At 40.8% G+C, this 14,811-nt stretch overlaps 1 protein-coding gene across 1 annotated transcript in view; it reads right to left on the bottom strand.

Annotated features, from left to right (window-relative positions):
* LOC135701218 (uncharacterized) overlaps positions 1–14,811 on the bottom strand; it is a 67,225-nt gene that overhangs the window by 18,055 nt on the left and 34,359 nt on the right. The window contains exons 3-6 of the mRNA XM_065221996.1: positions 12,664–12,800; positions 10,784–12,352; positions 10,583–10,700; positions 2,524–2,852 (exon numbers count right to left, since the gene is read on the bottom strand). Coding sequence (XP_065078068.1) covers positions 2,524–2,852; positions 10,583–10,700; positions 10,784–12,352; positions 12,664–12,800 — 2,153 coding nt within the window. The remainder of the gene's footprint in view (positions 1–2,523; positions 2,853–10,582; positions 10,701–10,783; positions 12,353–12,663; positions 12,801–14,811) is intronic.

Below are 14,811 nucleotides of genomic sequence, written 5' to 3' on the forward strand. Positions count from 1 at the left end.
CTGATGTCATGGAAAATGTTCTGACAATGTGTCTGAAATTGCCCTGAAATTAATGAAATTGCCCTAAACTGTCGGTAATCGCAAGTCAGTCCCATTTAATTTTTATCAGTTCTAAGTGAGCAGGATTATTCAGGAAATATTTTTATATTTTCAAGCTGTGCTACTCAAAGGGAGTTTGTTCAGAAAAACTGAAAAAAAAAATTATTTTTGAAAAATGTGATTTTTATATTTTTGATATCTTTTCCAATATTTTTAGGAAAAATCAATGCGTAATTATTTTCTCGGAACAGTGAACTTACCCTTAATGCAAAGTATACCATCACAAAAAATGCACGTTTTTATTTACCTGAACATATTGAGCGATTTTTGACGAATTCGCAAATCCATTAATTTTCGTATTTTTTTTATTTCGCTGAACATTTTCAAAGACGTTCCTCATGACCAAAAATGCCAATTTGCATCTTCAGGTCACCATTCCAAATAGAGCTTTATTTTTAAAAGTTAAGCTTATCTTCAAATAACTGTTACTCGAAAAATATCTGTCCAATCGGTATGGTACCTTGGGCAATGTTGTAAGGAGCATGTGGAACTATTAAAAAATATCACTGCTGAGAAAATAAAACAATTTTTTTTTTATCAACATAAAAATTCAAAACATCATTTTAAAAATGATTGCTTTTCTACGTGCAAAACAGCAGTTAACTGTGAATAAAATGTATGTCATGTGTGAGGGAGCTGCATCCCAGTATAAAAATCGAAATTGTTTTCTAGTCGTTGTCAATTTAAGAATACATATGGAAAAGAATGGCATTTCTTCGCAACATCACATGGAAATCTACCATGGAGGAACACTGAAACGTATGGCTGCCAGAGCTAGTCTAGTTAGAGAACGTGAACATCCGATCCAAAAGGAACCAAAGGAACTATACGGTTGGGCTCAGAACCGAAACGAGGATCAGCTCACTCAATTTTTTGCGCTATGCAACTACTGAAGAATATGAAAATAATAAACAAGAGCCTAGTGAACAATACTCAAGGGCTATAATCATTGAAGCAACTCAAAAAGACCACTCATTCATTCCTGACAAATAGAAGTCAGACTGCAAAAATGAAAAGAAAATTGCTGATATTATTAAAAACTGAAAATTGCTAATCTTGTTAAGAAATAAAAAAAAATACAGAAATCAATTTTAGAGAAAACGACTTTAAAGTTTTTGTTTTGAATAAAACAAAATAGTAAAATTTTCTTTAGAGTGCAATTTGTTTTTCTTTCAAGTAGCTCTAGATAATCCCTACAATATTGCCGAAAGTACCAAACCGATTGTACAAACTTTTTTTTTTCGAGTAACAGTTTTCTGAAAATAAGCCTACCATTTTTCTATGGGCCTTTTTCAAAATTAAGGCTTGATTTAAAATGGTGGAAGATGCAAAATGGCATTTTTGGTCATGAGGAACGTTTCTGAAAATGTTCAGCCAAATTAAAAAAAAATATGAAAATTAATGGATTTGCGAATTCGTCTGGAAACGCTCTATTCGAAAAAGATGTAAAAAATCCAAGGCAATAATTTTTTACTGAGCACACTTTCGTGTAAGAACAAGTTTTTTTTCTTTCCATTTCTCCATTTTATAAAGTTGCGAAAAAATAAATTGTTCGGTCTGGTTTTGCGGTACTTTAAACACATCTTATTACCATCATGATGTAGAAAAAAAAAAGATATTGCACGTAAATTTTGTTCAAAATTACCGGAAAATTATGAAATTTTTCATTATTCTTAGAAAAATATAAATGTTTTTTTTTGCCAGCTGCGGAAAGCTTTTCAATAATGGAAACAACTAAACTTTCATGATTTTCCTGAAGTTCTCGGAATTTCTCTGACAATGATGAACGTTTTGCAATTTCTCTGACAATGATGGGCTTTCTAACTTCTGAAGTTTTCTGGAATTTGTTATTGGATCATCTGTGAAGTTCCTGCAGTTTTTATGAAGTTATGCAAGCGGCCCGGAAGTTCTAGAAGCTTTTGAAACTATCCTTAAGCTCCCACAATTTTTCGGAAGTTAATTTGGCCGCTTTAGAAATATTCCTGATGTTATCGAAACGTTCTCAATTTTGTTCGGATGTTCATGGAACTTCCCTGAAGTTCTCAGAACTGTCCCGAAACTTAAGATCTTTGAACTTTCCTGAAGTTCTTGTACAGTTCCTAAAATTTCCTTAAAGTTAAAAGACCTGTCGTGAAGAGCTATGATCTAACCTTAGAGTGTTGTGATTTTTTTTTATTGAAATCCACCCAGAAAACTGTTGCATCCACTACGAACAAATCATCACATTTTAATAAAAAAGGACACCCCACTTTAAATCACATTTTGTGCCTTGCCAACTACTGCGTCGTATTAAATGACTCCCGACAAGGAGCCATAAATTGTATCAACAAGTTATTCTACCCTCCCTGTACAAGAAAAAATATTTCGCAGAAAACCCATAAAAACGTTACCATACCCACCCGTTTCCATTCTACTCAAACTTACCGATGAATGAGCGGTTCGATCTTGGAAAGCTTCTTCTGTTGTTGCTCGCTGCCACGCCGTTTCGACGGCGACAGTGGCCTCGATGGGCGCCGTAGGGTGGCTGTTTTCTGAATTTGCTTCTGCAGCAGGTCCCGTTCCTCCCGTTCGATGCTGGGCGACGGAATCACCGCAATGGAAGGCGTCGGTTTCACGATACCGGTTGTCACTGTCGTCGGTGGTGTCGGCCCTGTTCCTATGGGCGACACGGCGGTCGACGAGAGCAATAATGGTTGTTGGGTAGCTGCCGATGGCACACCGATTGACACGGTCACCGGGAGCGGAGGGAGAGGCTGAGGAAGAGTGTATTAAAATCGTATTATTAAATAGAATATGAAAATTATGATATGGTTCAAAGCCAGAAATTCTAATTAAATATCGCTTGTTTCTGATTAAAATTAAACGACCCTTTTCCATCCCGCTGCATAATCCAGCACTGGCATAGACATCCTGTCGACTGCATGCAAGCATATCTTCTTCACGAATGAAGCCATTCAGTTTGGTGAATGGAAGACAACCCCTCGGGGACCACCCGTTTCAATAAACTGTTACATAATAGAGGACGACATGATCAAAGCGAAGCACAAACGGTCGACTAAGGATACGTCCAAAAAATAGGAAACGTCTTTCCCCGGAGCAAGCCGACCGACCGGCAACGATTAATTGGAAACAGAAATTATTAATTTCAATACTCGTTCTCTGTGTGTAATCAATTTCCTGTACTCCCACCACCATTCCGGAAACCCTTTCAACTTGCCTCGGTCGCATTCCACACGTAGACAGCCAGACAGCTTTACCCCAATTGGCATTCCACTGACTGGCGGTGCGACGAACGAATATGCTGGAGGGACGAAGATGCGCATCATTCTTGTGGTTTTCCCCCACCCCACTTCTCTCGGGGATGTCTCCAGCAACGTCGTCGTCGTCGTGATAAAATTGTGGTCCAGGAGTCACGTCGTCGTGAATGGATAAGGCGGACTCTTGAAGGTTTCCACCAGGATTGAAGCACTGCAGTGCGCGCTGTGCTCAATATAAATTCAACCTGATTGATTTATGTGGAAGATGGATTGTATTCAACATCCATGTGGTCTTTGAAATAAGTGAATTGTTGTTCTGGTAGGTACGTTGTACGGTTTGGTTTTCGATCGGGATACTGTCAGAAGACAGAAATGTTTATTGTGATGTTGATTTTTGTTTGCTTATTCTGAGCAGAAAGCCAGAAAGCAATCGACTGATTGCTTCCTGGGGGGAACAACTGGAGATTGATAATATGCTTTTGATTAGAAGCATTCAGTGGAAAGTGATGGGAAGATTGTTGACCAGAGCTGCAAATGATTTTTATAAATTTAATTTTTATTATGGTTTGGTTTCCTTTGTGGTGGGCTTTTGTATTGGGGACCTGTTGATACAAATATTTAAATCAATTATCAGATTTCGTTTTAAAACAGTTCAAAGCAGGCATTGCTAATTTGGTGAAATTCATCAGCTGCTTTTGGATTTACAGACAAGCTCTTTCCGATGTATACGTTGAAGATTCTATACAGCTGTCATTTATTTGAAGTACCGTAAAACGGGGTATCTTTGATAATGCGGGTAACTTTGATAGTGTAATATAAAGATTAAATTTACTCGCTGCGCTTTTTATAACTTAGAAATATTGGTTCTATATCGTAGCTTAGGGTGTTTCCGTTGATATCGTATATAGTTTGTATGTAGTATGTGTAACATATTTTACAAACATCTTAAAAAACAATTTTCGTATTTTTCACCTGCTTGAAAAAGCACCGAAACCATCACTTATGAAATGTATTTCCAATATAGCCATCACAAATTCAATGTTGTATTCTTATTGCCTACGTTGTTTTCTGATTATATACTCATTCAAAGTTTCATATTTAAAGAACTAAAATGTTTGGGTTTCACGAATTTTTTTTTCTACATTCATCGAGCATTATCAAAGTAACCCAAAATCAAAATACTGATATTCGGTCACAAAACTAAAAAAATAGTGCAAATGCTTTAATCCCCGTTTAACAAATTACTAACGAATTTACTCTTAGATATTCAGTACTTGTTTTGAAAATATAAAATTTGAAAAACACCTATTCATAGGTGCAAAAAATATTTAGAATATGCTTTAAAAAATTATCAGTGTTACCCGTTTTACGATAATTCTGAATTCGGAAAAGAGTTCCAAAAGAGTTTACCAAACATAATTTGAGAAGATATCTAAGAAATTTGTAAAGAAAACTGCACATGAATTCTTAGGCAACTTTTAATGTGAGAATAATTACAACAGAGGGAGGTGTTAATTTTTATACGGCATAACATCTCTGATTACGGCAGTAAAGCTGTTGGTCCCTGGTTCATAAGTTGATGGGTAGTAGGGTAGTATAGAGTTGGTAGTTCCGTTAGAGTACGGGAATGTGATAATTGTATATAGATATAGCAAGGATAACTTTTAGGAAATGTTCCTATAGTCGGAAACTACTTCAAGCAATTGACTGCATCATGGCCCCTCATTGGTGAATTCATATCTGTCGATGGATAATTCGTCGAGTGAGGATCAAGATATGATCACTTTATTACAATGGAACTGGCGTAGTTTAATACCTAAATTAGACTCGTTCAAGTATTTGATTCACAATTCTGATTGTGATATATTTGCACTCTGTGAAACTTGGCTTTCTTCTGAAGAGGAACTAAACTTCCACGATTTTAACATTATCCGCCTGGACCGAGATGATTCATATGGTGGCGTACTTTTGGGGATCAAAAAGTGCTACTCCTTCTATAAAATCTCAATCCCAATAATTTCAGGCATTGAAATTGTCACTTGCCAAATAAATGTGAAGAACAAAGATCTTTGCATAGCTTCTGTATATGTCCCTCCAAGGACTTCCATAAACCGCCGTCAGCTTTGGAGTTCAGTTAATATCCTTCCATCTCCAGTTCTAATACTGGGCGATATGAACTCACACGGTACTGGTTGGGGCGAATCATACGATGACAATAGAGCGGGTATTTTCTATGATTTGTGCGACGATTTCAACTTGACTATCTTGAACACTGGTGAAGCAACACGTATAGCAAACCCTCCTGCTCGAGAGAGCCGTCTTGACATTTCTTTGTGCTCTAACTCACTATCATTAGATTGTCTGTGGAAGGTTATCAATGATCCCCATGGTAGTGATCACTTGCCAATTATTATTTCAATCAAAAGTGGTCGTCTAAAAACAGATCAGTCAATTCAAGTTCCTTTTGACCTCACGAGGAACATTGATTGGCAAAAATTTGTATCGGCGGTAACTCTTGGTATTGATTCTACCGATCCTCTACCACCACTGGAAGAGTATCGTTTCTTTACCGAACTAATCTACAAAAGCGCATTAGAAGCTCAGAAACGACGTGTTCCAAGTGCATCCCTCAAAAGAAGACCCGCCACCCCTGGATGGGATGACGAATGCACAAAGTTGTATCTTGAGAAATCCGATGCCTTTAAAGGTTATCGTAGACATGAAAGATCTGAGCTTTTTGAAACGTATCTAAAGCTTGAAAAAAAGCCTAAAAACTTACTAAAAGCAAAGAAACGAAATTACTGGCGTACTTTTATCGAGGGACTTTCTAGAGAAACCTCGATGACAACGCTTTGGAAAAAGGCTCGCTATATGCGAAACCGCTCATCTTCCAATGAGAGTGAAGAATACTCCTCCCAATGGATATTCGACTTCGCTAAAAAGGTTTGTCCAGATTCTGTTCCAGCACAACCAACTTTACGGGATACAGTCCGAAGTAACGGTTCTCTGGATGAACCATTCACAATACTGGAATTTTCAATGGCACTTCTTTCATCGAATAACTCTGCTCCGGGAAGCGATATGATCAAATTCGACCTTCTTAAAAACCTCCCCGATATCGCTAAAAGACGATTACTTAACCTATATAATTCATTTATGGAATTCAATATAGTTCCACCAGCATGGAGACAGGTTAAAGTAATAGCTATTCCAAAGCCTGGGAAACCAGCGTCTGATCACAATTCTTACCGTCCGATCTCTATGTTATCATGCCTGAGGAAATTATTAGAAAAAATGATCCTATTAAGACTTGACCATTGGGTTGAATCAAACAATCTACTTTCAAATACGTAATTTGGTTTCCGGAAGAGTAAAGGAACAAACGATTGTCTAGCGATGCTTTCATCTGATATTCAACTGGCCTTTGCGCACAAGGAGCAATTGGCTTCAGTCTTTTTGGATATAAGGGGGGCATTTGATTCGGTTTCCATAGACATACTGTCAGACAACTTGCATAGTTGTGGATTACCCGGTATTTTGAATAATTTCTTGTAAAATTTGCTGTCAGAAAAACAAATGACCTTCAACTAGGTCAACTGACAACTTCTAGAATTAGCTACATGGGCTTACCCCAAGGTTCATGTTTAAGTCCCTTACTTTATAATTTCTATGTCAAAGATATTGATAACTGCTTAGATAATCTATGCACGCTTAGACAGCTTGCAGACGATGCCGTGGTTTCCATGAGAGGTCCACGTGCGGAAATCTTGCAAAGACCATTGCAAAATTCCCTAAATAATCTGTCTCTCTGGGCAAGAAATTTAGGGATCGAGTTTTCACCGCAAAAAACTGAATTGGTAGTGTTTACAAGGAAGCGGTTTCCAGCCCAACTGCGTCTAAATCTTTTGGGCAGAGACATTACCCAATCTTTAACCTTCAAACACCTTGGAGTCTGGTTTGATTCAAAATGCACTTGGGGTACCCACATTACGTATTTGAAACAAAAGTGTCAACAAAGGATCAACTTTCTACGATCAATTTCCGGGACATGGTGGGCTGCTCACCCGGAAGACCTCATTAAACTATATAAAACGACTATTCTTTCAGTTCTTGAGTATGGCTCTTTTTGCTTCCTCTCGGCAAGAAAAAGCCACCTAATCAAATTGGAACGTATTCAATATCGTTGTTTACGTATTGCCCTTGGCTGTATGCATTCAACACACAATATGAGCCTAGAGATCCTAGCGGGCGTAAAACCCCTGCAGAACCGTTTCTGGGAGCTCTCATTAAGAATATTGATTAAATGTAGTGTCAGTAACAACCTTGTGATTGCAAACTTCGAAGAAATGCTCGAATTGAGCATCCAGTCTAGATTCGTGCGAATCTATCTTAATTATATGTCATCGGATATTAGCCTTCCTTGCTATAACCCCTCTCGTGTATGCTTTACTAACTACAGCTCCCCCATTGACTATGATCTCTCCAAGAAACAGGCTATTCAAGGAGTTCCAGATCAACTTCGACCTATCTCAATTCCCCGCATTTTTGCTCAAAAGTACCAACAAGTCAATTGCAATAGAAGATTTTTCACTGATGGATCACGCATTGATGGATCCACTGGCTTCGGCGTCTTCAATGAATACTCAACCGCCTTTCGGAAACTTCAGGAACCTTGTTCCGTTTATGTTGCTGAGCTAGCAGCAATCAAATTCGCATTGGGGATGATTTCCGGTATGCCCATAGACCATCACTTCATCTTCTCGGATAGTCTCAGTTCGATTGAGACTATTCGGTCGATGAAACAAGGTAGGCACTCATCTTATTTCCTTTCAAAGGTAAGGGAGCAGATGAGTTTGCTGGTCGAAAGATCATATATGATTACCTTTGTATGGGTCCCCTCACATTGCTCAATCCTAGGCAATGAGAAGGCAGACTCTCTCGCAAAGGTGGGCGCACAACAAGGCGAGATTTATGATAGAAGAATTTTACATGATGAATTTTTCCCATTAGTACGTCAGAGTTCTCTTTTGAGTTGGCAAAACGATTGGACAAATAATTCTCTTGGGCGGTGGTTACATTCCATTATTCCAAATGTTTCTTCGAGAGCATGGTTCAAAGGTCTGGATGTAAGTCGGGGATTCATTCGATTGATGTCAAGACTTATGTCCAACCACTACTCGCTAGACGCACATCTCTATAGAATAAACCTCGTTGACAGCAATATATGTAGGTGCAGAACCGGTTATGATGACATCGATCACGCAGTTTGGTATTGCCCGGGTAATGACGCCTCCAGAGCACGACTATTGGGTACCCTAGTGGCCCGAGGTAGACAACCCTTCCGTGAAGTAAGAGATGTATTGGGAACACGTGATCTTCCCAACATGCAAGCGATCTACGAATTCCTTTGTTTGTCTGATGTTAGAGTATGATGTGACCATCCCCTCCTTTCCAAACAATTTCCCGCCATTGTGTCCCAGTCTTATTATCCTCCTGTTCCTGTGCTACTTGCCCCTGCCCAGCCAGGATTTGGTCAACCGTCCGAGAGTAGTATCTGAAGGAGGCTTCAGAAACCAGTTTCCTACCTAGAATCTTCCAATTGAAATTGTTACCTATTAACCTCGAGCCCGCCACGAGTAATTGGTACCCAATACTAACCTAGAAATACTGCTATTTAAAATGTAAATCCTACATTACTGATTTTGGCTCCGCAAAGTGTCACACACGACTGAGCCTGGTAAATAAACGAAATAGTGAAAAAAAAAAAACTTTTAGGAAGGTACAAATCGGATTGATTATCTCTCTTTACCAAACAGGGGTATCCCCCTGTCACCACTGGCAAAAAGAGATGATCACGGACTTGCTCATGTACCGACGATATGTGTGAAACAATCTATAGAACTGTTTCAAACATATCTTCGGTACATGAGCGAGTCAGTGATCATCTCTTTTGCCAGTGGTGGCAGGAGGGATACCCTTTACCATCCCTCTTCAACGGGGGAGTTTGGTAAAAAGAGATGATCAATCCGATTTTTACCTTCCTAAAAGTTATCCTTGCTCGCTATCTATATACAATTTTCACATTGCCGTACTCTATCAACTCTATACTACCCTACTACCCATCAACTTATGAACCAGGGACCAACAGCTTTACTTCCGTAATCAGAGATGTTATGCCTCAGAACATCCCGGCGGCGCCGACAGGGATTGAACCCAGGCCTGCTGGGGTGGAAGGTAATCATGCTTATCACTACACCACCGGCGCTGCTAACTGCCCTTAAAATATCGACAGTAAGTCATAACTTTTCCAATTTTCTACACTTTCCTGTTGTTATTAAAATTGTCCTAAACAATACTGAATTTCCTTAAAGTTGTCTAGCCTGCTCTTAATTTATCAGTATTTTTACAAATAACCACAGTTTTACTGAAGTTAATTGAATTGCCTTTAATTTTACATACAAGTGTTGTAAACTTCATAAACGCTCACAGAACTTTGCCTTAAACCACGAATTTCACCTGAATTTCCCTGGACATCGCTGAAGTTTTCTATGCTTCTCTGAGCTTCCTTAAATATTGATACTTCCCTGACGCTTATGAAATTTTCAGATCATTCATATAAATCTAAGAATATCCAATAATTTTACGTCTCTGCAAATTTTATTAATTTAATGGTATTATTCTTAAGCTATGTGATCATCTTCGATGCACTTGGGACATCGCTGAATATCATGAAACTATCTAAAAATTTCTGAGTGTTGAAACACCCCCCAAAGGCGCGCCGCTTTGTCAGTCAAAATTGGATTCCTTAGCAACAAAATTAAGGAAGGATACCGATAATGACCATGCCACAGAACCCTAGTCTTAATCGCTTCAAACTAGGGAACAACAAATACACCTTACTAAACATCAAAACCATTATTCTTGGCCACATATTTTACTCCTGAAGAAAGCACCAGCAACTCGCAGCAAGTGCTGAAACGTTGGAGCAACGTACGGAAGTCTTATACAATATAAAAACAGCAAATAGATCGATTAAATCTTTATCCATCTAAACCAGGAGCAAAACGTTGGATCGATTAAATCAAGCATTGTTTATACTTCCAAAGATCGCCAATCCAAAATAAGAAATCAGAAACCAGAGATAGTTTGAACCTCTACACAGTCGAGTTTGGATAATTCTCAGACACCCAGACGCAAAATCATAAACTGTTTCTCGGCAATCTCACCTGATCAGCAATATCCTCCATGTCCAGCGCATCCGTATCCATCGAACTGCGCTGCTGATGCTGAAGCAGAAGATTTTTCCGTTTCGTTGTAGGTGTCAACTTTCCGTTCTCGGTCAAACTATGGAGCCAAGCAATCAGAATGATTTCATCGGTTAGAAGTATAAAAACAATTCCCCCAAACCCAAACAAAACCAAACTCACCTCGGTGTCATGATCGTCGCCTGCGATTCGTTCCAGATCCCGTCGGAATTGTCCCGGGTTCCCAACGATTCCGACGAGTGGAACGGTGAGTGGGATTTGATCGAAAGCTTGTCCTCTCGGGATGGCGAGGGAGGTGCCGTTACCATCCTATCGTCCTTGGAATCCGCCTCCAGCTCCTCCAGTAGGCCCTTTTCCTCCTCCACACTGGTCGGTTCATCCAAACTGACAGATCGCTTTCGATACGATTCCTTCCTCTGATCCGCCGCTGGGCCACCGATAAATATGCCCTCGTCTTTGATGGGCGTTTCGCTGAACTGCAATTTAGCATTAGCTTTGTGTGGATCGACGACAGCGGGGGACTTTAGGTCCTCTTCACTAGCCGAGATGGCATTGGCCGGGATTAATACCGTTGGTTTGGACTTTTTCCTGTCAAGTAGGATTTCACCCTCCGATAGGGTTTTCAGTAGTTTCTTCTTCTTGATGGAACTGGGCGAAGGGACGGGTGAGACACGAGGCTTGAAGTCGATAAAGATTTCCTGTTCTTCTTTGTCTTCCTTTTCGCTTTCCGAGTCGCAGGTAGAACAGCTTTCGTCGGACGAGGACTTTGTGTCGTCCTGCATGTCCAGCGGTTGGATGTTGGGGGGAGTGATGGGGCACGAGGGTGGGGGGTGCACAGGTTGCGAGAAGATGATGGGGGCTTGGGGTTTGACTAGTGGTTGGAATATTTGCTGCTGTTGCTGTGGAGGAGGTTGTTGCGGTTGTTTCTGAGGCGGCTGCTGCTGTTGTTGCTGTATGTGGGCTTGAATCATGGGTTGAACCTTTTGCACTTGCTGGTGAGTGATAGAGTTCCGTCTGGATAGGGAGTGGGTATCTGGAGTTACATAGGCATACGATGCCCGGCGCTGTTGGTTCTGTTTGTCTTGCTGCATTGCTACTTGCTGGGCGGACATTCGTCTATTGAGACTGTTGCTGTCGAAAGAACGAATATCTTGATTAACGCTACCGTTCGAGATGAGCAACTCTTGGGGAGGCATTTTGAGTTGATCCTTGAAGATGATCTCATGATGATGATGTGGGTGATAGTCGCGACGGGGCAATGTGTGAGTATGGAATTCTTCCGGCTTGTGGTGGATGCAAGTTCTCCTCGGAAGGCTGTGCGTTTCAAATACGTAGCCATTTTCGTGGCCATGGTGGTGAACTTGTTCGATGTCTCTTCGTAGAACTTGGAACGGTTCGTTGGATAAAGTGTGACTCCCCTTTCTGGGAATGATGATGCTGTCGTACATTTCATATGGATAGGAACTGGTTTCGTACGACGTCCGCGATCCATCGGTCGATCTGTACGAAGTGGCACTGTCCTGCGAGTGATTCCGGGAGTGGGTCATGATCCTATCCAGCGGATAGTTGTCGCTCCGGGACGTCTCCGAGTGGCTCAATTGGGACGATGTGCGCGAAGGCATTTCGAAATGTTGCATGAGCGGTGATTTGGATGGCGGTGAAGTGATGGTGAATGGTGATTTGGGCGATTCTTCGGAGTGTGTTCGATGAAGCTGCTCGTGCTCGGTGAGACTGGGCGTGATGAAGCAAATTTAAAAGAAATAAAAAGCAAATCGTATAAATCAAAATACTCAATGGGGTGGTACTGTTCCATGTCAAATCGATAGCATATGTTAAATTCTAAAAATAAACAATTTTTTATCAGCACATGCTCGGAGCATACCGTTCAAGGAATCATCAAATCCTGAATGTGACATCTGCCAGCTACATTGCGTTCGTTTATCCCATTCAAGATTTATGATCAGCTCAACTGGATACAGTTATCGATTCAACACGGAACCCCTTTGTATAAGTAAAATCAAGCATCAAACTTCGTCACTTACGTCTTCAGTTCCTCCTGCACGCCACCGGTATCGATGCCGTTTTCCTGCACCCGGTCGGCCGCCTCAGAAAGGCTCTTCGTCAGCTTCCTCCCGTTCAGTCCCCCGTTGGTCTGCGCACCTTGCGATACCATTTTCACCTGCGAACGAAACGAGAGAAATGAAAACGTCAATCGACCTTTGCATGCCAGTCAAATAAATCCCATCACCAGATGCCGGCTGGCTGAATGGGAAACTACATTCTATATATGTGACTCGGGAGTTTTTCCTTCACCCATTGACGCACGTGCCGCCCCAAACGAGATGTAAAATATGCCCACATGGATGCTTTCTGAAGGAATGTGCTACTTAAAGCCTTACGCATCCGGAATTTTGCCTAATCCTACGTTGGAAAGTAGAGCCAGGTAGACGAATGTGTTTGCATAAAATTCGTGGAAAAATATTTGCCATAAATCAGTACCGGAGGGTGAAAATTTATGTACATTTTATGCTCGAAATAAGCCGCTTTTTTATGGCTCGAGAGGAGAAACGATGGTAGTGCTGAATCAAAATGTTTTGCAGGCGAATCACGAGGGGACAAAGAAACATGTTGCCACCAGCGGCAGCTCGAAGCAATGAACTCACAAATGGGCTTAAAGTAAATTTTCTTTCACAAACTGGATGAACCGTCCCGATTTGGTTCTGGGTTTGATGTGTGTAGGAAAGCGATGAAAATTTCCTTTAACGATACCTGCAACGTTGAAATCATAATATCGGTGCAATAAATCATTCGGGTGGAATATCGATTTTGCTCCACCCCACTCAAAAGATTGTAAATCAGGTCATTCTCCGAAAACGCGCAACACCAGAAAAGGGCCTATCATTGTTGATCGATTCTCTACATCGATTTTCTCTTTTGCGAATAACCAGACTGCAAATGAATTTCCCATTAATTGTGTTGTTTCAGGCGCAAGCTAACAACGGCGCCGGTGGTGTAGTGGTAAGCGTGATTACCTCTCACCCCAGCAGGCGTGGGTTCAATCCCAGTCGGCGCCGCCGGGTTGTTCTGAGGCATAACATCTCTGATCACGCCTTCCTTCGGATGGGAAGTAAAGCCGTTGGTCCCCGGTTCATGGGTTGATGGGTCGATAGGTAGGGTCCAGGTGTGGGAGCTGCCTTCCTGGCACGTCGGTAGCATTGGTGCTCAGCACGGAAAACAAGATCGACGGAAAAAACAAATCAAAGGAAAAAAAGGCGCAAGCTAACACCGTTTTCTGTCAAACTGTGCTGCGAGCTAAGCGAGAAATTCGTTTATGTTGCCGTGGTAAACCAAATAGAAAGTCGATGAAGAGAATCGATCAACGAGGATAGGTCCTTTCAAAATGTTACGCGAGATTTGGTTGTGATCTCGTACTGCAGTAACCCTTTGTAGTATATATGGAATTTAGTATACACCTGTGCAGGAGAGAACTACTGTTCATCTACTAAATAAAAAAGTAGAAGGGTCTGTGCCTAGGGGCACGAACGGGAGCTTGAGGTGGGACCGCTAGACACAGAAAAAATGTGAAAATTTTTTTGTTCTTTTAATTAATCGATCCGAACCGATTCCGTTTTTGATTTGTAGGCGTACCAAATTTGTAATATATTTTTTTTCAAAGAGAATGTTGATGAAGATAATCGATCAAAATCACTTCCACTCCTGCTTCCAAGTTTTATCAGAAGATTACATCTCTGGAGAGCATTTTGTGTGGTCGTTGGGGGCATGTGGTTCTGAATATGAACCAACAGGCAGATAAATTCTATTCTAACTTTTTACTGTAATAAGCTTGTTGGCCCAGAAAAGGTCCCTTTTGTTGCTAAAGTTGGTGATGATTTATCCTCCGAAACTGTACAGAGTTCGTCTGTCGCTTCAAAGCGTAGACGACATCGATGGCCGCTTACGCTTGGCGTGTTCAGTATAGGTAACAGCATCACGGATCACATTTTCCAAGAACACCTTCAGCATACCTCGTGTTTTCTCGTAGATCAGACTGGAGACACGTTTGACATGAAAATGAGTTGAGACTAGACAGCAGCGCTCTTTTATATCGTTTCAGGTTAAAGCAGAATGATGTGCAACCAAGTGGTACTTGATTATGACGACTGCGTTTGGGAACAACGTATATTTCATTA

This window comes from Ochlerotatus camptorhynchus, unplaced genomic scaffold (assembly GCF_037179485.1).
Source record: "Ochlerotatus camptorhynchus isolate MF236.1 unplaced genomic scaffold, CSIRO-AGI_Acam_v1.1 ptg000014l, whole genome shotgun sequence".
NCBI lineage: Eukaryota > Metazoa > Arthropoda > Insecta > Diptera > Culicidae > Ochlerotatus > Ochlerotatus camptorhynchus.